At 44.3% G+C, this 23499-nt stretch overlaps 1 protein-coding gene across 1 annotated transcript in view; it reads left to right on the top strand.

Annotated features, from left to right (window-relative positions):
* The window catches only part of LOC131578853 (bifunctional heparan sulfate N-deacetylase/N-sulfotransferase 4), a 51059-nt gene extending 29321 nt beyond the window's left edge, over window positions 1–21738 (top strand). Inside the window, exons 4-13 of the mRNA XM_058838090.1 lie at window positions 1316–1501; window positions 2375–2503; window positions 13239–13421; window positions 14321–14417; window positions 14513–14636; window positions 15511–15685; window positions 16669–16839; window positions 18162–18271; window positions 21113–21215; window positions 21462–21738. Of these exons, the coding sequence (XP_058694073.1) occupies window positions 1316–1501; window positions 2375–2503; window positions 13239–13421; window positions 14321–14417; window positions 14513–14636; window positions 15511–15685; window positions 16669–16839; window positions 18162–18271; window positions 21113–21215; window positions 21462–21581 (1398 nt within the window). The 3' untranslated portion in view covers window positions 21582–21738. The remainder of the gene's footprint in view (window positions 1–1315; window positions 1502–2374; window positions 2504–13238; window positions 13422–14320; window positions 14418–14512; window positions 14637–15510; window positions 15686–16668; window positions 16840–18161; window positions 18272–21112; window positions 21216–21461) is intronic.
* The last annotated feature ends 1761 nt before the right edge of the window (window positions 21739–23499 follow it).

Below are 23499 nucleotides of genomic sequence, written 5' to 3'. Positions count from 1 at the left end.
ATCCCTGCTTTGGGACAGGGCACCCAGAGCAGTGTTCTGCCTTACACCCAGGTTTCTGTGTTCTCCCTTCCCCACATTTGGTGAAGGTTTATATATTGAGGCTGAGACAGGATATTCAGGTTAACAGCTCGAGAGACTGAGAATCGCAGAGCTCTCAGGCCTGGCAATAAATGGCCAGCTTTAAAGATGTCTTTTGATAAAGCTTTTTCCTTTTTACATGTTCATGGCAAAAGAAAAAAAATAAAAATAAAGAACAGGGTGATTTACCATGTCCCACTATAGAGCTATCCCTCATTCCATCTTGCAACTGACTCATGCCTCTCAAGTAGGCAACAGCATTAATAAACAGAAATTACATTTTGTTCTCAGTAAATTACAAAATACAGAGTTTGGGTTTCTCTTTTACAAGATCAGTCAGTAACCTGAGGTCTTGACTATAAGGAGTGGATCATTTTAAGTGGTTGCATTATGTGATGTAGGAATGAGTGCTCCCTAAGTTAAGATTTAACTTAATTTTTTCCAATGACTCAAAACCCTTTCTTTGTTAAGTACTTCAGGATGCCCAGCAGAACCTGCTGTTCCTGGAATTAAAGTAATCAATGGATAATGTGGGCAAGAGGAAAGACAGAAAAAACCCCTAAAATAATCATCTCATATTTCAGCCTTTCCCTCTGCACATCACATTTAAGGGAGTAGAAAAGAGCTGATGTGTCCAGTAGTAGTGGGAGCAAGATGAATTTGTGTCTTTGGAACAGATTTTCAAGAGAACCTACAGATAATATTCATTGAGATGCACATATTTCCATATAGGAATGGAGCTAAATATAAATATTTATAAAAAGTAAAAGCGGTCCAAGGTTCTTTGCTACTACTTTAATATCATGGAAAAAAATAAGGAGGTTCAGAGGATATGTGAAATATTTATTAAACCAGGAAGGAATCTTTCTCCTATACCAGAACTAGGAAATAAAATCCCATGTACATCCCTGCAACATTTTTTTTTCCACATCTGTTTACTAGCTTAGAAAGGTAGGATGCATGTTAAAATACGTGCAATATGTAATAGAACAGGAGGCAAATCTATTCCATGCAACAGGAATGGAACCTAATCCAGGAGAATACGCAGTTAACACACTGGAATTCCAGTTCTCTCCACCTCCCTCCCATTCCCAGCTCGTGCTAGGGAGATTCCAACTCTGTGTAGGGACAGCAGCTTCCCCAACACCACTGTGTGGGGGAAAAAGACCAAACCAACTCAGAATAATGACTCAGGGAGTGGTTTTTTCTGTGTTCCTAACTGTGTCCATCCCTCCAGGAGCACGGCATCCCGACGGGCATGGGCTACGCGGTGGCTCCGCACCACTCCGGGGTGTACCCGGTGCACGTGCAGCTCTACGAGGCCTGGAAGAAGGTGTGGCACATCCGCGTCACCAGCACGGAAGAGTACCCGCACCTGAAGCCTGCACGGTACAGACGGGGCTTCATCCACAATGGCATCATGGTACACTGCATTTCCATGTTCATAGCAATAGTAGTGCAGGGAACCCCACTGGGGCTCCTCAGTGCCTCCAGTTTCCCTTAAAATTCCCTGGGATCCAGCAGCTGTAAGGATGGCCAAAGAGTGCCTTTGTTAGGTGGTTTAAAAGAGGGGGGGAAAACAGAGTCAAACAGACTGAGACAGGTGCAAAAGTATTCCTCAAACTAAATGTGCTCGTGGTGCCATCAACCAACTCTCTGAAATCATTAAACTGCCTAAGACCTCTGTTCCCAGCTCTGCTTCATCTTTATGCATGAAAGGATTAGAAAGCCATCACCTGGGAAGGTGAACTGGTGGAAGTAATCTCCTCCAGCACTTCTGCAAGGCTGAAGTTTCAGCTCTGCTCCTGAAATTCTCAGAGCCAGGGCTGGGACACCTGTCTGACTCTTAGAGCCTGTGCACTCTTGGAAAGGGAGAGGAGGCTTCTCTGAAAAGTGCACAGAGGACAGGAAAACTTATCAAGTGCTTTGGCCTGTCCTACCAGCCAGCTGCAAACCTCGACATTGGGTGTGCTGAAGTGAACTGACAAATATTCCAAGGGGTGGTTTGAAGTCCCACAAGCTGATCTGAATATTGCCCGTGCATACCAAGTCAAAATTGTGATCCCCTAAACAAGGCAAAGGAAGTGTCTCAAAAATTCCTGCAGGGTACATTTACTACTAGAACTGACTCAAAACCAGCAGCGTTTTTACACATGTGCCCAAATGCTCTGCTAAATGTAGCTTTTGGTTGCTGTTTTAACTGCACAAAAAGTATTGAATTAAGGGAAACAAAAGTCCCTCCCCAGGCTGATTATGTCACTGCAGTACCTGTAAGCTGCTGTTCCTTTGTTCCCAGGTGCTCCCTCGACAGACCTGTGGCCTTTTCACTCACACTATTTTTTACAAGGAATATCCTGGCGGTCCTCAGGAGCTGGACAAAAGTATCCGAGGAGGTGAACTCTTCCTCACCATTCTCCTGAATCCTGTAGGTACCTTCTTTGGCTCTTTTTTGGATGTGCTGACTAACAGGGAGGGAGGAAGGAGGGAGGAAGGGAAGGAGATCAGGTCGGGAAATAAAAACCAGGATCACTTGCTCGGAGTTAACAAGCAGTTTAAGCAGAAAATGTCTCGTCTGCCAATTTCCAGCTACAATTGTACATACAACAATCACCTGGAAAATCCATTCATTCCAGCTCCCTATTGTTTCTCAGCCTGAAGCCAGGTCCCCCTGAGAGACCTGTCTGAGGCTGAAACTAACCCCTGAGGGTAGAAAAAACTCATCTTGTTCATTTTTTACCTTTTTTCACTAGCTTGGCTCCTCAGGCCCTCCTCATACAGCTCAATGGAAACCCCAGGGCTCAGGCCTGATATCATTCCTCTACCACCAGCTCCTAAAAATAGGTTTTGAGCTGCTAAAAAACTGACTGATGCCACTTAAGACAGGAGCCTAGAGGTGTGAAGATGAAGGCAAAGAGCCCCAACCCCCACATATATCAATTATTTTCTTCTTGTCATTGTCCTCCCTCCTTCCCTTTCCACCCAACAAGCTGCACTAGGCACAAGATCAATGTCCCTTGTCTTGCCAGGTGGCCTCATTTTCACCGAGTTTAACCTGCAGTCCTCATTGACTCCTCTGCAGAGCTAAAGAAACTTCAGGTGGGGCTGACTCTCAAATCCAGGTCACTTTTATTTAGGCATCTAAACTTAGATTTTTGGTATTATACAGTTAGATGCTTATGAGTGAACATTTTGCCTGGGTAAGTTGGTGTCCTGAGTTGGATTCAGTGGTCTTAAAGAAATGGGACAAACCTATCAGGAATTTTTCTATATCATACACATGACACCTCATTTGAGAATAAAACACATCCCTCTTCCTTTTCCTGTCTCCCCATTACTTGCAGTTCTCTCAGGCTGGCTTTTCTTCCCATCCTGAAGTGTAGCTTGGAATTCACACTGAGCTTTATCGCAGTTGGATGAATACCTGTGCATTTCTCACTTATGTGAAGATTTCCTCAGATTTGGGCAGTGCAGCAGAGCATGTAGAGCTCCTTTCCCCATGAGCAATGCTTAGAACAGCCCAAATTCTTCTGCCCATTTATGTCCCGGTAACCTGAGAACGCCGTAGATATCGGTGGTGGTATTTGAAAAAACTGCAATCATCAACTTTTGATTAAACAACTTTTCCAGAGCTTTATAGAAACTCTGTCCCTTCCTCAGGTCGTGGTTAGCAATTTCAGCAAATTTATTACAAATACATCTTAAGCTCAAATACCAGAAGTGTTTGTGCTTCCATGAGGCAATACCACACAGATGGTTAAATTACCAAGTGCCCAAGGGACACTGCATGGGAATAAAGTTTGCAGAGAGATTGTCAAGGGGATCTTCTGAAGGAATTTTTTTTAAATGGCTTCTACTGAATATTCTGTGGCTCAGAGAGATCTTTTCACTTCCTAATTTATGAATCCTAAAGATGAGTCATGTCTGGCAGAGATGATTTAGTAGTAGGCAGAGGAGGGATAAATTCCACCAAGACAGACAGAAATCAAACCAACTTCCTTGGAGTTTTAATGAGGGTTGCAAAAATCCCAGGCAGACCTTTCCAGAATCCAGCTAAGGCAGCAGGCTGCTCAAGTCTGCACTTTGGGGTACTTACACTTTGCATAAACACTTCAAAGCAAAGCTCATTAAAATTACTGGGGAAGGCTCAGCAAACAGACTGGGCTAGACATAAACCCAAATAGTGAAATTCTTTCAAAGGTATCAATCCAGCTCCCTTCCTGAAGGGTTTCCTTCATTTGGAGGCTTAGAACAATCACAAGGAGCCTCAGATATATGTGCAAATAAGAAATAAAAATACAGTTTGGGGCAGAAAATGAAATATTATCTTCTCGGACTTCTGCTTTAGTATTTGATACAAGCAAGAAAAATTTCAGCTAGAAGTTTCTTATCTCCCTTGCCAGACCAAAGCTGGATGTTCAATCAAAGTTATAATCATTTTTGATGTTATTTACTATGTGGTTTGAAAAACATCAAAACCCAGTTAGTTGCTCAATCTTAATTAGGACAAACCTCCCAAAAGCTGTAGCATCAGCACTTGCACAGCAGCAGTGAAAAGAGAGCAGCAGAACCACCACACTCACTAGAAAGAAGAGGAAAAAAAGACATCTAAAGCTTCAACCAACCCAAATGTAAAAAAGCCCTTACAAAACTGGTTTTGTGCCCAATCTAATTTTGATAGCAAACTAAAACTTGTCCCAAGACTAAGATTCTTGTGACAGCATAAATATCTCTATTAAATGTAGTTAGATCTTAAGGCAAGAAAACAGGAAAATATTACATTGCTACTCATATCTTCAAAGCCAGGAATGCAACACCAAAGAGCATCAGACAAGAACACCATGTCCTTAATAGGAAAATAACAGCACCCAGCTATGTCAATATGGTAGAAAATTTTCTGGTTCTGAACAGCATTGCAAAAAAATATTTAGGTTTTCTGCAGGTGTGCAGCATTCCACAGCTCCAGCAGCAGAAGCAAAGTCAGCCTGAAACCCATAAAAATTTATTTTCTGTTTAAAACTATTTTGAACAGCATGATGTCATCTTTTCCTCAACCTTCCCAATTCTGTACAACTTTTTGCAGTGCTTTGAGGTGCTTTTAATGATATTTTTTTAACATTTGCTTCATTGGCTTATATAAGATGAAAAAACACTTATGGCATTTCAAGCAGTTCAACATTTCAGTTATTTTCAGCCTTTTTAGAATTCTACCTCTCATTATTTGCTTAGCTTAATTGTGCTTTAAAATAACTTTTTCTTCTCACAGAGAATGTCCTTAAGATCTCCCTTCCTCATTGTTGGCTTCACCAGTGCTGTTCCAAGTTCTTTTCCTTTTAAACATCTCCCCATGAACTATCCAGGCACTTCTGGTTTTCCCAAGTTAACCAGCAGTAAAACCAGCCTGGATTTTATTGGAAAGGGAGTTTGGTGTGGAAGCTGTGGTGTGCCAAGGTATTTTGTGATGCTCCCAGCAACTGAAATCATGACCAAACACGGAGCAGGAGGTGGGGAGAGCAAATGGGATGAAAAGAGCAAATCCCTCGCTTGGCTTCCAAATATAACCCATCAAAATTCACAATTAAAAGCGACCCATTTGTAACGTGCAGTCCCCAAAGCTGAAATGGTTTCAGCAGAAAACAACACAGGTTTCCCAAAAGAAAAGTTACAGAACTCCATTGGAGTTGAAGTTTTCAGGGGGATTTTTCCACATCCAAGTGTCAGGCTCTAAAGTGAATGGGTTCTCTGACCGCTGCCCTTCATTCAGTCTCCCGGGAAAAGCCGTGACACGTTTAATGCTTTTACAAACTGTTCTATTTATCACCTCTTCAGCATCCACAAGGTCTCCCACTATCTGTTTGATGGCTCCTCTCCTTCCCTCCCCTGCTCCACAGACCATAAACAACAGCCATAAACATTTAACAGCCAAGATAAGCTAATAAATACAGCCCTAAATATTATTGCCTCTACAAACAACAGCGAGAGAGTCATTTCTCCTAAAAAAAAAACCAAAAAAACCCACCTCTTTAAACCAGAGAGCTTTTTATTAAAGCCAGCAAGTGACAGCACAAAAGGCTCCTCAGTCAAACACTACAGCAAAAATCAGTGTAAGGGGCTTTGAGGAGAAGCAGCAGCACCCACCGGCCCGGTTGAATTGGATTTATTTGCCCATGAGATGCATTTTTTCCCATTACCTGTTCACCTTGAAAAGCTTTAGGATAACCCAGAATCCTGCCTCCCCTTTCCTGCAGTGCCCTTCCTACTCCTCCTTTCTCTCCTTGTTACACAGGATCTTGCCTGGGCTGACTCTTCCTTTCCCCCTTCCTCTCACAGGGTGTTTTTATTCCATCTCCCACTGACTCCTCTCCATGGTTTCACCACAAAAATAGGCACAAGTCATTTTTCTCCATATTTTTGAACACAGAAGCCTCCCTACTCTAGATTTACACTTGTCTCACCGCAGAGGATCTAGAGTCAGGCATACCCTGCACCACATTTGGCCCACAAACCCACCCAAGTATCACGTATTTGCAGCTGACAGATCAGGTTAAAAATGGAAAAAAAGCAGAAAAAGGGACAAGTTAAACACTTCTTCAGGCTTCTCTTCCCACTTCAATCAAACACCCCTAAGAAGCTTTAACCAGAGGTGAAATGTGGCAGATGAATTTCAGGAAGATTAGCTGCTTTTTTTTTTTTTTTTTTTTTGTGGGAATTTGGTTGTCTAGAGCGAAATCAGACCTGTGATTGAAAAGTAACTTTGAACTCCCCTCAGCAGAAGCTACAGGCAGCCCATAATAATGTACATTATTATTCTAACTCCCTCAGAAGTGGCATGGGACGCTTTTAATTCTGAAGGCCACTTAAAGGCATTTCCATTTTTAAACTCTCACCGTGACTAAAGGGTTATTGCTCATTTCCAGCCTGCTCGAGCTACATTCTCCACGTCCCGCATGTGCCACACTTGGAAGATTTTGTTCTTGTTCCCTGTTCTCTCTCTCTCATCACAGAGAGAGTAAAATCACACATTATTGCTTCGGAATATTAAAAGTAAATGCAGAGAGGGGTTAATTTATACCTTCCGCAAGAGATTTGGGAATGTTATTATGGAACATCTTGAGTGTTGCTAATATTTTTCTTTTTATTTGCTTTGTTTCTCTGAGCATAGCTATAGAAAGAATAAAAAATAACCTTGGGCATTGTAGGATATGTGCTGCAATCCAAAAGTAATTCACAGTGCAGTTCTGCTGAGGGCCCTGTGAGCTGAGCATCTCAGCACATTTCAGGGACAGGAAAAGGCAGGCAGACTAAAAAATGTCAATATTCCTGGAGCTGCAATTATCAGGGTACAGCCACAGGGACGTGTCCCTCTCGGACCTGACAAGAGGGAAAGGTTCATTGGACCAAATTAAAAGGGAGTTTTGTTAACAAGTTACATCAGAATTTATCTTAATGGTCATAAACACACCAAATCAACCCTGACCTTCCTCACGGTTTTGCATCTTTCTCTCCCTCAGTAAATTATTTTTCCTCCTCATCCCACATGGCTGCACAGAGCTTCTACAGGGAAATATTATCCCATGGAAACTCAAGCCTTCAGCAGCATATTTAGAAACTAATTAGCTTGAAACCCAGAGCATGAGCAAAGTATTTCAAGGATAGCACATCTCCTTTCCTTCTTTCATGACATTTTCCTGCTTTTTGAAAGCTGCTGTTTTTTGCTATTTTACCACAAGTCCTTCTCAGCAAGTTGGGTGATGGCAGAAATAACAATAAACGACCGTGTGTCAACAAGGTACTGGGGATGGAGGGAAAGAATCTTTTACCTTTGTACACACACCATGCAAAAATTTATTCAAGTGTCAGGAGCAAGCCTTTCAGGTGAAAACAAGCTGACTCAGAACTCTCTGATTACTGAAAATGAATCCTTAATAGAAGTAAATGGACAAGAACAAAATTTCCTCGCTGTGTTCGCCGCTCAAAATTAATTGGAAAGCGGCTGATTTGAGAATATTATATCCTCTAGTGAACTGAAAATGCTGCCCTTTTCTTTTTTTTCCTCTGAATCCAAGAGTGGAGAATTAAATTAACTCTGAGGTTTGTTTGCTCAGAGTAGGCCACCAAACTGGATTAATTAATCATCATTTATGAACACTCTATAACCCAGAGCAATCAGAAAACTGCTAAGATAGCAACATGACAGTACAACCGTTATAAAAACAAATGATAAATCTCCTGCATCTCCAACCTATATCCATTTTCCAGGCATTTCTTTGCAGTCCAAAAGAAAATATCCTGGTGAAAACTCTTAGTGTTTATCGGAGTGCTCTGAATAAACAGAATGATTTACACTTGCTCTGTAACTTGGTGTGCTGGGCAGGGTCCTGGCTAGTCATTTCCACAGGGAATGCCAGGATTGCATTGCCTTCCTCTACCTGGAGTTTACAGAGTGTCATGTCACGGATAAAAAACATAAATTATCCCATCAATCCAAGCACAATTAGAAGCAAATCTTAATTTACCACATCTCTAAGGAGAAACGACAGAGAAACTGTCATCTATGGGCATTTATCCCAACTCATCATCATTTGGGCTTCTTCTTGCCTGAATGTGCCTTGTCCTCCACAGCTCTGCCTCATGTTCAGCTTGACCTAAGCCAGCAGTACCCAAAACCATTGCAATCTGCTTTATTTCCTTAATTTGAACTTGGGTTTATTCTCAAGTCTGAACTCAACAGATATTTGGGGTTTTTTTGAGAGAGTTTATAGTCTAAGGAAGTCTTTTCAATGAGAAAACACAGATGGCAAGAAAACAAATTCCTATATCATGAATTTCACTAGAAAATGGAAATAACAAGAGGATTGAATTGCTGTAGACTTCTGCAAAGGCTTCCTGGGGCCCACAGATGTGAGCTGCAGCAGCGCATTTGGGCAGAATTCATTTAGCTTTGGCCACAATTAGCTGTGCTGCTGATCACTTGCACAAGTGTGACAAATGAACAGCCATAAAACATCCATTCACATTTCCCACCCTCACGCAGCTACACGCCAATTGCACAAATTCATCAAAAGCAGCAGTTATTTTGTCACATCCTCTGAACACATGTGCTAACAGTAAAAAAAAAACCCACAAAAAACTAAAATAAATCCCATTATTTTCTAAGTGCAGGCTTAAAAAAAAAACCAAACATAATTAATATAAATAACTAATGGATTTGAACCTCCCAACCAGTTTTCTTCGTCTGGGACCCCACCATCTGTGGTGTCAAAAATGTGTGTGACCAAAGGAACAGCGGCTGTGTTGGAATGTGCTCCTGATTTAGCCTTTATTTTAGAAGCAAAACTAGGAGAGATAATAGAAAAAAAAATAAAATATCAAACCTAGCAACTGTATTCTCAGAAGGAAAGGAACAAGGCACAGGATTGTTCTGTCAATACTAAGGAATTCATTTAATCCTGCCAACTAAACAATGGAAAAGCAGAAAGCGGTCCCGGGTAAATGAGAAACAATTTTGCTCTTCCAATAGGGAATTTTAAAACAACATAGAGGCTCTACAGCATTTGTACAGCTGTCCCAAGGCCACTTCCCAGCACTGATGGACAGCAGCTTCCACTCCCATCCTGGGAGCACTGGAGGTGGAGAGCAGACACGGGAATGAATACGGGCATGGGAAATAAAATGCCATTCAATGGTTTTGTTTCCCCTTCAATCAAAGGCAAAAATGTTTCTGTCCAAACACTGACTTTGTTGCTTTCTTTAGAGATAGTATATTTGGAAAATATTTGATTATACTGTCAAGAACATTAAAGTATAAACAGATGTGCAGAGTGAAAAGAGAGTAAAAGTGAGGAAAAAAAAAAAAAAATCAAGATTTTCAGGCATATAAATGATTTTGCTTCAGCAGCAGAAGGGTGATGAATATGAATAGTGCTGAATTCTAGGGAAACCATTTGTCATTATTAAAATTAGTGCTTTGTCAACACAAACTCCAACTCCAGCTTCCTCTTAGCCTCACAAGCAGCTGCATTACAGGATTCATTATCAGGGACCGGGGCTCTGGCTCAGGAGGGACAAGCCTGGAAATCCGTAACAGGAGAGGCTGCTGGGGTGGGAGAGCCGCTCCAGACTGGAAAAGACACTGCCATGGCCAGGCTGGCAGAGATGAGCACATGAAAACCTGGCAGGTCTGCGTCCCCCAGCTCTGCCATCCCGTTTGCACAGCCAGAAATCCAAGGGGCAGAACTCATTCTGGTGGGAAAAACGCACTCGAACATTCCGGCGAGAACGCCGCGCATTGCCCAACACGGCTCTGTCACACACGAGGCCCAGCTACGCTGCTCCCATTAATTCCTCCCTTCTGGCAAATCTTATTAAGAGGTGAAAAGGCAAGGAAATAAAGCCTCTCAAGACAATAAGCATCAATTTCCTCTCAGAACAGGGGAATTCCCACATGACACCCAACCCTGGCTCCTTTCAGCAATGGGCCAGGGCCAAACAAGCAGCAGGAGGAAAGGACCGAAGAGGGAACATTGATCCTATTTAATTATGGACTGGCTGAGAGGAGGAGGAGGTGGAACACATTCATACCTAAGTTTGCTAATGGATTTTTTCATTGCAAGTGCTTGATAGATGAAGAGGGAGAGTTGCAGATATCCACAGAAAGCAATCAGCCAATATCTTATTCCCAACAAGGGATTGCCATCCTTGAGATGTGCCCTCCAGAGGCAGGTGGCTAGCCTTTGTCTGAAGGCATGTGCTTTTAGCTAAATCTGTGCTAGGTTTGGCAACCACAGAATGAAAAAAAACCTCTTTGTTCTACTTTAATAGGGCTGTGCATCCAGAGCAAGCATACAAACTCTAAGTACAGAATGCAGTTGCAAGGCACTGGTTTATATTCCAATAATCTTTCTAAAATGCCTTTTTTTCTCTCCACTAGCTACTGGAGGTTTCATTTTCTGTATAACACAAGCCTGCACATACAAATGTTCTGTATAGAAAAAACAATGTGTATCTCAATTCTAGATCTAAGTGATGTGGAATAGCCCTAGGAACAAAAAACCACAGAGTGAAACAGTGCAATGGTCCTGCCATTACTTTACAAACAACCTGATAACATCCATGTTCTAAACATGAACAGTTAAAACCCTTCACCTCTCATCCCCTGTCATTTGGAGGTAGATGGAAAAGAATAAAATCCCATTTTATTCACAAATAACACATCATATCTGAGGGTTTTTCACTTCCAAAAAGATCAACGGAACAAAAGTAGTCAAGAGAAATGTCCAAGATCTTTTGAGTTCATGAAGACTGACTAATTGGATCTTTTCAATTGGTTTGCAGCCTAATGAAATTCCTAGAATAAGCTAATACTCCTCTCTTACAAGAACATTTTAACATTAAAAACCATCTCATCCATTTTGAAGTGTAAACAAAGCACAAAGAGCACACAGATTTACTTGCATACTTCATTTACTGCAATAATACCAAATGTCATTGGCAGAGCCTTTAGCACTCATCAAACAAACGCTCCAGAGACGAGGTGATATTCTCCATCAACATTTCCTATGAGTGCTTTCCTTTTCATCACTTTAAAACACTTTGCAGGAAAAACTTTTCACATTTACAGGAGTTAAACTAACAAGGATCTGTTTGTGTTGGCTGAGGGCATATTTCATGAGGAGTGGCTGATTTATTACCTTCCTGATAAGTTTCTGGGGTACTACATAGAGACATGCACCAAGTCCAGGGTAATTTTAAGATTCACTCTGTTTTACAACAAATACTTGAGGTCACAAAACACTCAGGCACTGGAATACACCAAATCAATCCACAGGAGAAACCAACTTGTACAGTTTCCACAGAAAAAAACAGCTTGCACAGTTTCCAATCTCAGCTTAGCCAAGGCCCAGAGCAGAACAAAAGTGAAGAATAAATTACCTTCTATGGCATAAAGTGTGCAGAATGCAAACCCACTGCAGATGGGCTGTGAGGGACCCCTTCTCCTAAGCTCCATCTGCCTCTCCCTTGGAGAGGTACTGAAAGCCCTGATAATAATTTAAAAAACTAATGGACATGTTTCCCAACGCTGGGGGCTGAAGATTAAAGAAGCACCACCCTGGCACAGCAAGAGGGTGAGAGCAGGGGGCTGGTGGCTTCTTCTCCCTCTGATGTGCTAGGGACAAGCTTGGGATAACAGAGCAGGAACCTGCTGGAGGGAAAGCTTTCTCCTCAAGTGAATCACAGCTAAAATCCTTCCCAAGACACACACAGAAGTATTTCAGAGCCTAAGCTCCAGCACATCTGACCCACACTCCAGGCTCCAAAGGAGTGCTGCCTAAGCACTGTCCCCCATGCCTGGGCTGTGCAAGGTGTCACTCAAACCACATCCAGCTACCCTCCAGCCCTTTAATTCAATTAATTTTTAATTAAAAAAAAACAAAATTCACTGACCTAAACAAGACTCCTGTAGTAGCTTTTAAAGGAGAAAGGTGTGCGTGTAGTCCTACAACCTCTTCCCTACTGCCTATGCATGACTTGATAAACTCCATCCATTCCTAATCATCCTCACCTGATTACAATTAGAGACACAATTACCTCTCTGCAAAGCAAACCATTAACCTGGGAATCAGGTGTCCTCAATGTTGATAGCTAATTTCTTCAGAATGAGGTGCTTCAGTCCCCCAAATCTGCCTGCAGCTGTAATCAGGTTTCACTGTCAGTCCATCCTGTTTCAGGCCAATGTGCTGTCTAAAACATCCAAGTGACAACATTAGTTTTGGTGCCATCTTCATAAAAGTAAATAATGATAACCTACAGGCAAACCAGCCACAAAACTCAGTTTCATCACCTCGTGGAAAGAAAATGCTGGGAAATACATTTGTCACGTTATTCTTATAAACTCTTTTTATCCTTCTGAAATAAATCATGAGATCTACAAGGCAGTGGCCACGTGAAGGCTGATAAAAAGAGACAAGTTATATCAGCTTTAAGGAGAAAAAAAAAGACAGAGATACTTAGCTGAGATACCATCATTCACAAAGCCTGGGAGTGTTTGTGTGCCAGAATTTATTCCCTTCCTTACAGCCATGCTATTCTAGGCAGCACTGGGGTGAGGCAGCATATTGGATTTCTTGGTGTGCCCTGCCTGAAAGTCTCCTCTTGTCCCCCAGATCAGCATTTTCATGACCCACCTGTCCAACTACGGGAACGACCGCCTGGGCCTGTACACCTTTGCCAACCTTGCCAGCTTTGTCAAGAGCTCCACAAACCTCCAGCTGCAGACGCTGCCCCCCGTGCAGCTGGCTCAGAAGTACTTCGAGCTCTTCCCCGAGCAGACAGACCCTCTCTGGCAGGTAAAGTCACCTCCTCTTCCTCCTCCAGCTGCAATCCACAAACAAGCATCTTTTAAAAAGCCTTTTTTTAAGGATGGGAATGTGATCCCAGCGCTGCAGTTTAATGGTTACATGCACCTGCCTCTTTTCTGAACTGGAACACCGTGAGCCACATTGTGCCTTTAGCCAGGCAGGCATAAATCCAGGGTGGCACCAAGGAAACCTGTGCAGTTATTTAGGGCTTTCACTGGCAAAAAGGTGCAGAAAATTTCCCCTATTCTTTTTTGGCTCAGCTACAAAGGAAGTATAAATCTATAATATTTCCACTGGGCCGCAGCAATTCCCATCAGTTAATGATTTTCTCCGTCATACTTTGTTAATTTGATTCCCCAGCAAAGCGTATGCTCTGTTACCAGCCAACACTATGCAAAAGCAGCATCTGTATGATAACTGCTTTGAAGAGGCAGCCAGTCCCAACCTCTTCTGCAGGGCCTTTTGTTCCCAGGTTTTTATTTTGCATTCATAGGTAGTAGAAAGATAAGGAGATGAATAATATCCCACATCCCTATTTTGTCCTTCCCTTTTGCATTCTCACGTAAATTAAAATTGGCACTAAGCCCCATGCATCCGAAACCATTCTGACAGCTCAAAAAGTAATGCCTCCAAGCTATTCAGAGGTTTCCATTTTAACCTCAGATGGAAACGTGATTAAATCAATGTTTCAATCTTTTTCCTCCCCCTTCTTCTTTTTTTCTGCTAATGACTGAACCTAGTTCTCAGTCATTCCAAACCATTGTACAGGCACACAGAGGGATTTTGCTGTTCAGTGTAAGGCTCTGGCATTAGTGCATAGCACTGAGACCTTGCAAAGATTTCAGATCCCCCCAGTGCCATGTCCACAACCGCCTTTTCTCCTCCAGAACCCGTGCGATGATAAACGACACAGGGATATTTGGTCCAGAGACAAAACTTGTGACCACCTGCCCAAATTCCTGGTGATAGGACCCCAGAAAACAGGTAAGAAGCACAAGGAGAGTTTTAAAAAGTTGCTACAAAGTCAAAGGAGCTTTTTTTTTAATATTTCCTAATGGCATCTCTTTTTGTTGGCATAGGAACAACAGCCCTTTATTTATTCCTTCTGATGCATCCTTCCATTATCAGCAATCTCCCCAGTCCAAAAACTTTTGAGGAAGTTCAATTCTTCAATGGCAACAACTACCACAAGGGAATTGACTGGTAAGAAGAATGAGAAAAACGAGGTGCTCATCCTCAGTACACGGAAAATCACAGAGGAACAATTCCAGGAGCGGGTGTGACATCGGTTTAATTACTGGATGAATCTGTTATGCTTGGAATTATCAGATAGAAAGAGAATCTAATTGGTAATGATGGGACATTTAATCAAGGCCCTAATTTTATTTAGCTATTACAGTAAGACTTTTCTGAGTTTTCACACAAGTGAATGCAAGAGGCAGCTCTGTCATGAGTTCTGTCTCCATGCTGAATAACATCTCTGTCTTGTTGTGGCTGTAGCTGCACTGACTTACACTCTGTTCCTTCCATGGCTTTTCATGAAGTAAGGTTCCATTTATCTCTTCAGGAGAATCCATCCAATCAATTTTTAAATGGAAGAGACCATCCAAAGCCAAAATTCAAATCTTGCATTCCGAGAGCGTCCAAAAGCAAAGATATGTCAGTTCCAAAATGAAGTACTTCAACAATGTTAAAATTAAACAGTTTGACATTTAAATGTTGACATTAAATGTTGACATTTTGAAGCTTTTCCCATTTTTTTTCTGCAGCTAAAACTGAACTCCCTCCAAACTGGTGAAAGATATCCCTTTGACACTGAAGTTATTAGCAAAAATCCCATCCATCACAGGAAAAACCTAATTACCAGACTTCATGAGGGCTTTAGCTATTACCAGCACCACCTAAGAGCCAAGATGCATTCCCATTATTCCCATCTGGGCTGAGCTGACAAATTCAATTTTGCTTCTTGAGAATTATGTCTGAAAATTCACCTTCTCGCCCCCCATGAAACGGGAGGCACGGGGGCCATGACCCTTTTGTGCTACTGCTAATTCTAACAAGCCTCTTCCCCTGCCAGGTACATGGATTTCTTCCCCACTCCTTCCAACATCACCACCGACCTCCTCTTCGAGAAAAGTGCCAACTATTTCCATTCTGAGGAAGCTCCCAAGAGAGCTGCTTCCCTCATCCCCAAGGCCAAGATCATCACCATCCTCATCGACCCGTCCGACCGCGCCTATTCCTGGTACCAGGTAGGGGATTCTTTGCCTCAAGGAATGCACGGTGGAGCCAGAGTGTCCTTGAGTGAGGAGCAGGAGTTGTTGCACAGCACTGGCACCGTGTGGAAGCAGGAGGATGCTGGATGCCAGCTTCTGCACTTGGCACCTGCGACACCGGTGTCAGAAATGATGAAACTTCCCAGCACAGAGCTGCCACCAGCTGGAAACAAACAGTTTAATCTCAATTACAGCTGACAGGGCAGAGAGGGAGAGCAGGGAGATACACAGGGAAAAGGAGCAGGGGCCCAGCCAGGGAATCTGAGCTCTTGCTGCTGAGGATCTGGCCCCGCATCCCTTCCCCCAGCGTCAGCTCAGCAATGCACAAATGGACCCAGTGTCTCCTGAAGTTTCCAAGGAGCTAAAAAGAGCTGTGTCTGGAGACAGTGGCTTTGTTTTTTTTTCTCCTTGGAAACAAAAGCAAACCTGTTGTTTTCCCCAGGAAACTCCAGGATGCTCTCCCTTGTTTTTTAGCGAGCCCACGCCCTTCCGTAACAAAATCTGCACCATTTAAAAATTCTGTTTTTAGCGAAATGTACAGGCACGCTCATGAAATATGGTGTAGGCATGCACATAAAGGAAACACTAAATGCGGTGTTAAAATAGACTCAGATTGATAATGCTGGAATAAGCAGGAAACACATCATTTCTGATACTGCCAGGAAGTTCTGCAAGGGATAAAACATGGCCAGGGGCCCCTGTAATACAAAGTATGTAATACTTTGCCTTTACAGCTGCCAAGGCAAAGTAGCACAGGAGTGACTCCTCACTCCCCAGGGGAGGATTGAGGGAGTGCTGTCCCCACCTTGCTTCCCTGGCCCTCATCCCTCTCCTGCCCGGCAGAGCTGGCGCTGAGCGGGAGCCGGGGGCCGCCAGCACAGCCCTCCTGGCAGCTCCTGCAGGATTCCAGGCTCCATCCCCAGCATCCCAGTGAAACGTGTTTCAATATCTCCCACCAGCACCAGCGCTCCCACGAGGACCCCACTGCCCTGAAATTCAACTTTTATCAAGTCATCACCTGCAGCCCCTGGGCAGCGCCGGAGATCCGGGCGCTGCAGAAGCGCTGCCTGACGCCCGGCTGGTACGCGCTGCACATCCAGAGGTGGCTCTCGCACTTCCCTGCCTCCCAGGTAAGGGCCAGGCTTGGCTCCCTGAGCCTTGGCAAGTCCCAAAGGAGTCCTCGAGGCTCCTGCTGCACGAGAAAGCTGCAGCTGCAGCATGAGATGTTGTGGGAAGGTCTGGAAAATTCGTTTCGAAAATGCCAGGGATTTTTCTAAAAAGGGATTTTGTCCTGCTTCCCACTCAGTCCCTGTCATAGAAAGCTTCCCATTTATTGGGTCCTGCTATGGAATTGGCCCTTCTTGGGCTGGAGCATAGATTCCTCCTTTTGCCCCCTCTTCCTTCAGCTATTCTATCAAATGGTCTTTTATAACCTTTGCCATGACAAATTCACCTAAAGGCATAGATCTAAAGAATATCTCCATTGCTGAATTCGTAATAAGAAAAGAACCTAAAGCAAACATTTCAGTACTACAAAGTACATGCATGGGCACTCTTTATCCAAGGACATGGCCACATGTCAGTAGACAAAGCTGTGAAAGGCTGTTTCAGGAGGAGCAAATGAACAAGGATCCCCAGAGACCTCTGGGTGAGGCAGAATTTTGCTGAAAGGAGCTGAGTGTCGCCTACTTTGTCAGGGACATGGGGGAAAAACCGAAAACAAAAAGACCTAGATGCTCTGCCTTCTTGCAATCCTCACTTTTCTTTTTATACAATCTCAGCTGTACTACAGAGAGGAGAAACAGGTCAATCCCATTTCCAGGAGAAGGGAGGAAAATCTCAGATAGTCATTTACTTCTTTCTTTCATCTCTGGCCTTTGTACCCTTTCATAAATGGGGAGGGAGTCCTGCCTGGAGCTGCTGAGCTGGTAGCAAGGGCAGTATTGCTCTGGGAGCAAACAGGCCTTGCTTGTCTCCTCCTCGCCCACCTCACCCCAATTTATTCCTCCAGAGGAGATGGGGATGTCCTGGCAAACTCTGAGCATGCAAAAGGTGATGAGTATCCCATGTTCTACCTCTGCCCTCACCTGGAGCTGCTGCCTTCTCTCCTCAAGATTGCCCACAGAAACCTTATAAAACTCAACAATATTTGACATCCTTTCCTTATCTCTTCTTGTCAGAATTCTCTGAGACTCAGGTTTGGCTTGAGAGGTTTAACTCCTGCATTAGAACAAGGTGCACACACAGAGTTGCAAGGTGCCCACCTATGCAAATACAACTCTGTAAAGCAAAAAGTAAACCTAAAAAAAGGAGTTCATCCATATGAATGTTGTTAACCACTGTACAAAGTCAGGTGCTAATTTAAACCCAGGCTGTCACAGAAGTGAAATAATGCCATTATTTTGTTTAACTTAGTCCTGTTTCCAAGTAAGTGCCATATTTACCCCTGCAGTTGCTCATTATTGATGGACAGCAGCTGAGAAGTGACCCTGCTACGGTGATGGATGAAGTGCAGAAGTTTCTGGGAGTCTCTCCTCATTACAATTACTCTGAAGCCCTAACGTGAGTGTATTCCTTTCTTTACCTGCCTTGCGGGATCCCAGGGTACATCCCCCTCCCACCAGCATCCCTTGATTATTAATTACAAACAGACAATGCATCAGGACAAGGATAACTTTGAAAAGCTTGGAGTTCCCTTCTGTCAGTCTCCAGGAGCTGAAGCCTGGAGTGTCAGGTGTGGAAAGTTTGGCTTAAGTGTTTTTATCATCCCTGTATGAGCCTGATGGCAGAGGTTGGGTTAGAACCACTCATTCCACAATCCCATTTTCCTGTCTGGATTTCCATGTAGGGCTGACACCTGACACTCCTGCAGAGATTGGGCTGAATTCCCCTCTCCCCTCTTAGTCCAGCAGAAAACTGTAAGGAGCTTTTGCCCTGAGCCTCTGTGTGAGGAGCATCATCTCCTTACAGCCCAAGCCCTGGGATATCTGGGAAGCCTGGCACTGCAGTGGAGGCTTATCCAAGTCCCTGTGCAAGCAGGGAGCACGAGCCAGCACATGGAGTGGGAAGCAGAAAAGCCTTTGCTTCACCTTCCCTGCAGGCTGGTCCTGAGGGAAACACAGCCACAGACTTTGTGGCTGCCCCACACTGCTCCTCTCTGCTCACAATTACCATTTAATGGTTCCTCTCCTGGCAGGGTTCAGCTTATTGATATCACAGGTTCAAAGCAAGACATCAGTGCTTAAGAAAGTTTCTCTGCCAAAACCTTTTTCTAGAGGAAGAATTTTGGATTTCAGAACGCAATCTTTTAAGTTGCTGGTTTCCAAAGTGGATGGAGGGGAGGAGGAGTCTGATCACAGAGCTGAGCTATTGATGTTTGAACAACTCACAACTGCACATCTGCAGTGCCTTCTGCTGGGTTCTTAAAATCCACGCCCACAGACATATATCTTCCTTTCTGGAATGAAATTAAAGTCAGAGGAGTCGCACAGCACGAAGAAATTTGGCCTCTCGTACTGGTTTGGACAGGAAAAATGGATTGTAAACAGATCCATAAAATTATGCACTCCTTGTTTAGAGGCATCAAGAATGCAAATGTGCTGTGGAAGCACGCAGTTCTGCACAGATTTGGGATGGAAGGGCAAAATGCAGTAAAGTATGCAGCTGCTTTCTGGTGGGGCTTGTCAAAGGGGAAAAGATTGCCTAGGATTGTTCCTGGTCATGTCACTGCCTGACAACTGCACACCACACATTTTTAAAGGTGTCAGGAAGCAGCCTGAGGAGCCAGTCCTGTGAACAGCATTGAGCTGCAAGTCCATCACCCTGAGTAATTATGTGAAAGTCTTGCAGGAGAGTAAAGTCAAGCCAGGCAGAAGGCAGGCACTATCCAGAGCCATGGGAGGAGAGCAGAGGGGACACAGAGGCAGGGCTCAGGGAAAACACAAGGTAAGCAGAACGTGCTTAGGAAAATGTTCTCCCTTGGAGGGCTGCTACATTCTGTCAGAGAATGAGAGAAAGATCCTCATGGTGGCATTGCTTGGCTCTGCCCTCGCAGGCATTCCCTGCCTCTGGCAGCAGGTACTGCCTTCCCAAAACCCTGCCTCTGCCCCAGGCTTCCTCTGCAGGGAAGGGAAGAGAACCAGGCCTCCGAAGATTTCTGCTGACAGCTCTAAAATGCTCCCCTGTAGCTTTAGCCTTAGGGCTATCACTATTTTTAAATAAATACTTCCACTCTGCCCAATTACGTTTACAGAAGCCCTGAGAGTTCTGTGATTCCTGAACGCAGAGGGTTGAATTCAGCCCGAACTGTCTCACCCTCTTTTCCTCTTCCCAAAAGTGCACATCCTTACCATAATATTCAAAAAAGCTCCTTCTGAGGCAGGAATATTGTTTGGGGCAGAGTTATGCAGTTTTCCTCTCACCCAGCACACGATATTTTGCTGCTCCTCTTGGGAAATTAATGCAAGGCAGCTAAAGCACTTCACCATGTGAGGAGCAGATGGAGAAGGCCAAAGCAGAAACGAATCCATCATCAATATACCCATTTAATCAATGATTTATTTGTTTTTAATTGGTACAGCTGCAGAGACAATTTAGGAAACAAAGGTCAGGCCTGCATTAATAAGCTGGGCAAGAAAAGACCCATGAAGAAGGTTCACCCTTCTGAAATTTGCTCTCTTCTGCACAGCAGCGAACCGCAGGCGCGTCCGTGTTGTACGGACAGAGCAGGGGCAGAAAGGTGCTGTGTAACTAATTAACACCGTGTCCTGGCCAATTACCCTTCATCCTTCTCAAACATCTGCTGAGTAGCAGGAATGTAGCAGCCTTTGGATGTTTTATGCCTGCTGCAAGTCCCACAGCAATAAATTCCAAACTTAGCGCCACGTGCTGTTCGTTCCTCAGCGAGTGCGTGTTTGCAAGCCTTAATCTAAACCTCTTCTATCTCTGCATTTCAGACATCACAATCAAATTGCATGTCTCAGATAAGGCTGCTGAGACAGTGTTGATGCTACAATGCCGTCTTAGGAACGAAAATGGTATTTAGATGCAGTGATAAGGGAGCAGCCAACTTTTCAGGCGGGTTAAATCATCAGCACCCAACCAGAGCTTCCCTAGGACACCTGCAGATCACCCTGTGTGCTGCACAAGCAGAACAAAAACTACCCAGTGCAGCTAGAGCACAGAAACTCCCTGCCTTTAGGCACTTCCAAGGCAGATCTGTGGGAAAAAAATGAATCCCCAGAGCTTCCACGGGAGAGGGAAGCTGTTTCCCACTCTGTGCTCTCAGTTCCAGTCATCTAGAGAGAGATGTGTGCAGCAGTAACTGTGGGCTAACACTGTTGTCTCAGTAGCCAGGAGATGTTTCTGTAGCCAGGTCTGTTTAAAAGATATGATCCTCTACAGGTTTGACCCTCAGAAAGGTTTCTGGTGCCAGTTATTGGAAGGAGGGAAAACAAAGTGCCTGGGGAAAAGCAAAGGTCGGAAATACCCGCCAATGGACCAAGAGGTAAGGGCTTCTTAGAAATTTATGGGAGCAGTTTTAATATTGACCCCAAAGCAACACACCGGTTTTCTTTCTCTTTTTTTCCCCCTTTTCTTTTAAATTTGTCGTATTTTCACTGGGTGGATGTTTTTTAAAAAACAGAAACTCGAGCTTTGAAAGAGAGAGCCCCGAGTGCCCCCCATGAGAGGGGGAACAGAGCACCTGTGGTTTCTTCTAACCTGACCTTGCTTTGCTTTTCCCCCCTCCCAGTCCCGAGCGTTTCTGTCCAGTTACTACCGCGAGCACAACGTGGAGCTGTCCAAGCTGCTGCACAGGCTGGGGCAGCCGCTGCCCTCCTGGCTGCGGCAGGAGCTGCAGAAGGTCAGGTAGCACCGGCGGGGACCCGGCCAGGCCCATTCCTGCCCCCTCCGGCTCACTCGGCATCGTCAGGACAGGACCTCACGGACACCGCTCTTCCCAGCAAAAATAAAAACCAAACAAACCCAAGAAACCATAAGAGAATGAATAAAAAAGCCCCAAACCCGAACCCGACAACTGTTCCTATGCACCTGCTGCCAGCGGAGTAGCATCGACCCCTTTTGTCAGCTCCCAGGAAAGCCCCGGGCGCTACGCGGGATCCGGAGCGGGATCCGCGCGTGGCCTCGTTCCTCCCTTCACAGAAACCGCGTGTAGGACGGATGGAGCTCGCATTGACAAGTTGCAGTCTGTCAGGACACGGGCAAAGGATGGGAACGTCTCTCGCCGGACTGGGAGGTTGGTGATCTGCTGGGCTTTTGCCACATTCGTTTTCAGATTTTCCTGTTAAATTCCAAGCAGGCCACGTGAGCAGTGTGCTCGCCTGATATTGACGGCTTTGCTTCTGTCTGCAGAGCTCTGAAGCCTTCAGACACTGGGTGAGTCATTTAGGGTCTGAGCCTGCCAAGCTGTTGCAGAAAAATCACTTTTTTTGGGCCTTTTTTTAATGTTTTGGACACAAACTGCAGCCTGCTGAAGCACAAACCCCTTCTGTAAACTTTCATGGAGTTGAAAGGACAAACACAGCCGTTGCATGTCACATATACATGTGTGACATATATTTTTATCTACATATCCGAATATCTACCCAGTACAGATCAGCCACACACGTAAACATCTGCTTTCTGTGCCCACAGGGAAATGAAAGGGAGGTTTACCACAAACATGGCAGGAACTGTGCTTGTTTCTCAGAGCTGTAGGGGCAAGGTCAGCAAGGCTGAGCAGGAACTCCTTACTTGTCCTGTCTGGAGGTCATTGCTCAAACCTGGAAGCGGTAAACACACCTATTTTTATGCAACCAACAAACTCACACTCCCTTATCCTAGAGCACTGATAACATCACAGATGACTGGAGTGATGAGATCTTTGGATAAGTGAGGCTTGGTCAGAAAAGAGTATCCAAGTGGACCATTTGATAGAATTATAGCTGTTAAAATGCATTAAAGTTGGCTCAGCTTTCATTAAAAGAGGACTGACTAACTCGTGATTAAAAGCTAAATAAACATGACGTTGGTTTCAGGAGCTTTTCAAGGAAATGAGGCAAACACTAGAGAATCCAGAATTTTTTTTCTTGTTCTTAGCTTTTTATTTAGAAAGAAGTCTGTCTCTCCAACTCTCAGCTCTGTAATGGCACCATGTCCTGAAAATACACGGGGTATTTTTATAGCTCGCTGTTATTTTTTAAGTTTGAATGGGCCTCGCATTTCAGCGAGATCTCGTGTTCCGTTGCAAACTGACATTTGAATTGACTTCTTTATGTGTCACAAAGATGGAATAACAGAATTTCCAAGTTTCATTCCCTCCACTTGTAACAGGACCCATCAGCAGAGAATTTCTCTGGACCACCGTGTGACAGAGGAGCCTTTGTGAACTGTCTGGAAACGATCTCCTTGGCTTTTATGCCTTTTTATGTCCCTAGCCACATAATTGTTGGGATTCTTACAGGCCAGCAAAACAAAGGCAGCAAAAATGAAACAATTATTCATGGCAGGAGGGCTGTGGCTGGGAAAGATCCTGCTGCTCCTTCCTTCCTGTTTGTGAGCCACAGGATTCCCGTCCTTCACGTGCCGCAGGCTGTAATTCAGGGAGAGTTTTACCGCTGCAGGGGGGCTGCAGCTGCAGTTTGCTCCCATTCCCCTGGAAATGAGGATTCCAGGAGCCTGGGCACACCGAGGATGGCACCCTGCAGGCCAGACCCAGGAGTCAGGGTCCGTGGCAGCAGATCTGACGATTAAAGCGAGGCTTTGGCCCTCGCAAAGCCGAGCTCGCATAA

Source organism: Poecile atricapillus, chromosome 4 (assembly GCF_030490865.1).
Source record: "Poecile atricapillus isolate bPoeAtr1 chromosome 4, bPoeAtr1.hap1, whole genome shotgun sequence".
In the NCBI taxonomy this organism is placed as follows: domain Eukaryota; kingdom Metazoa; phylum Chordata; class Aves; order Passeriformes; family Paridae; genus Poecile; species Poecile atricapillus.
Note: the sequence above shows the minus strand (reverse complement) of the source record. Positions and strands in the feature narration are given on the sequence as shown.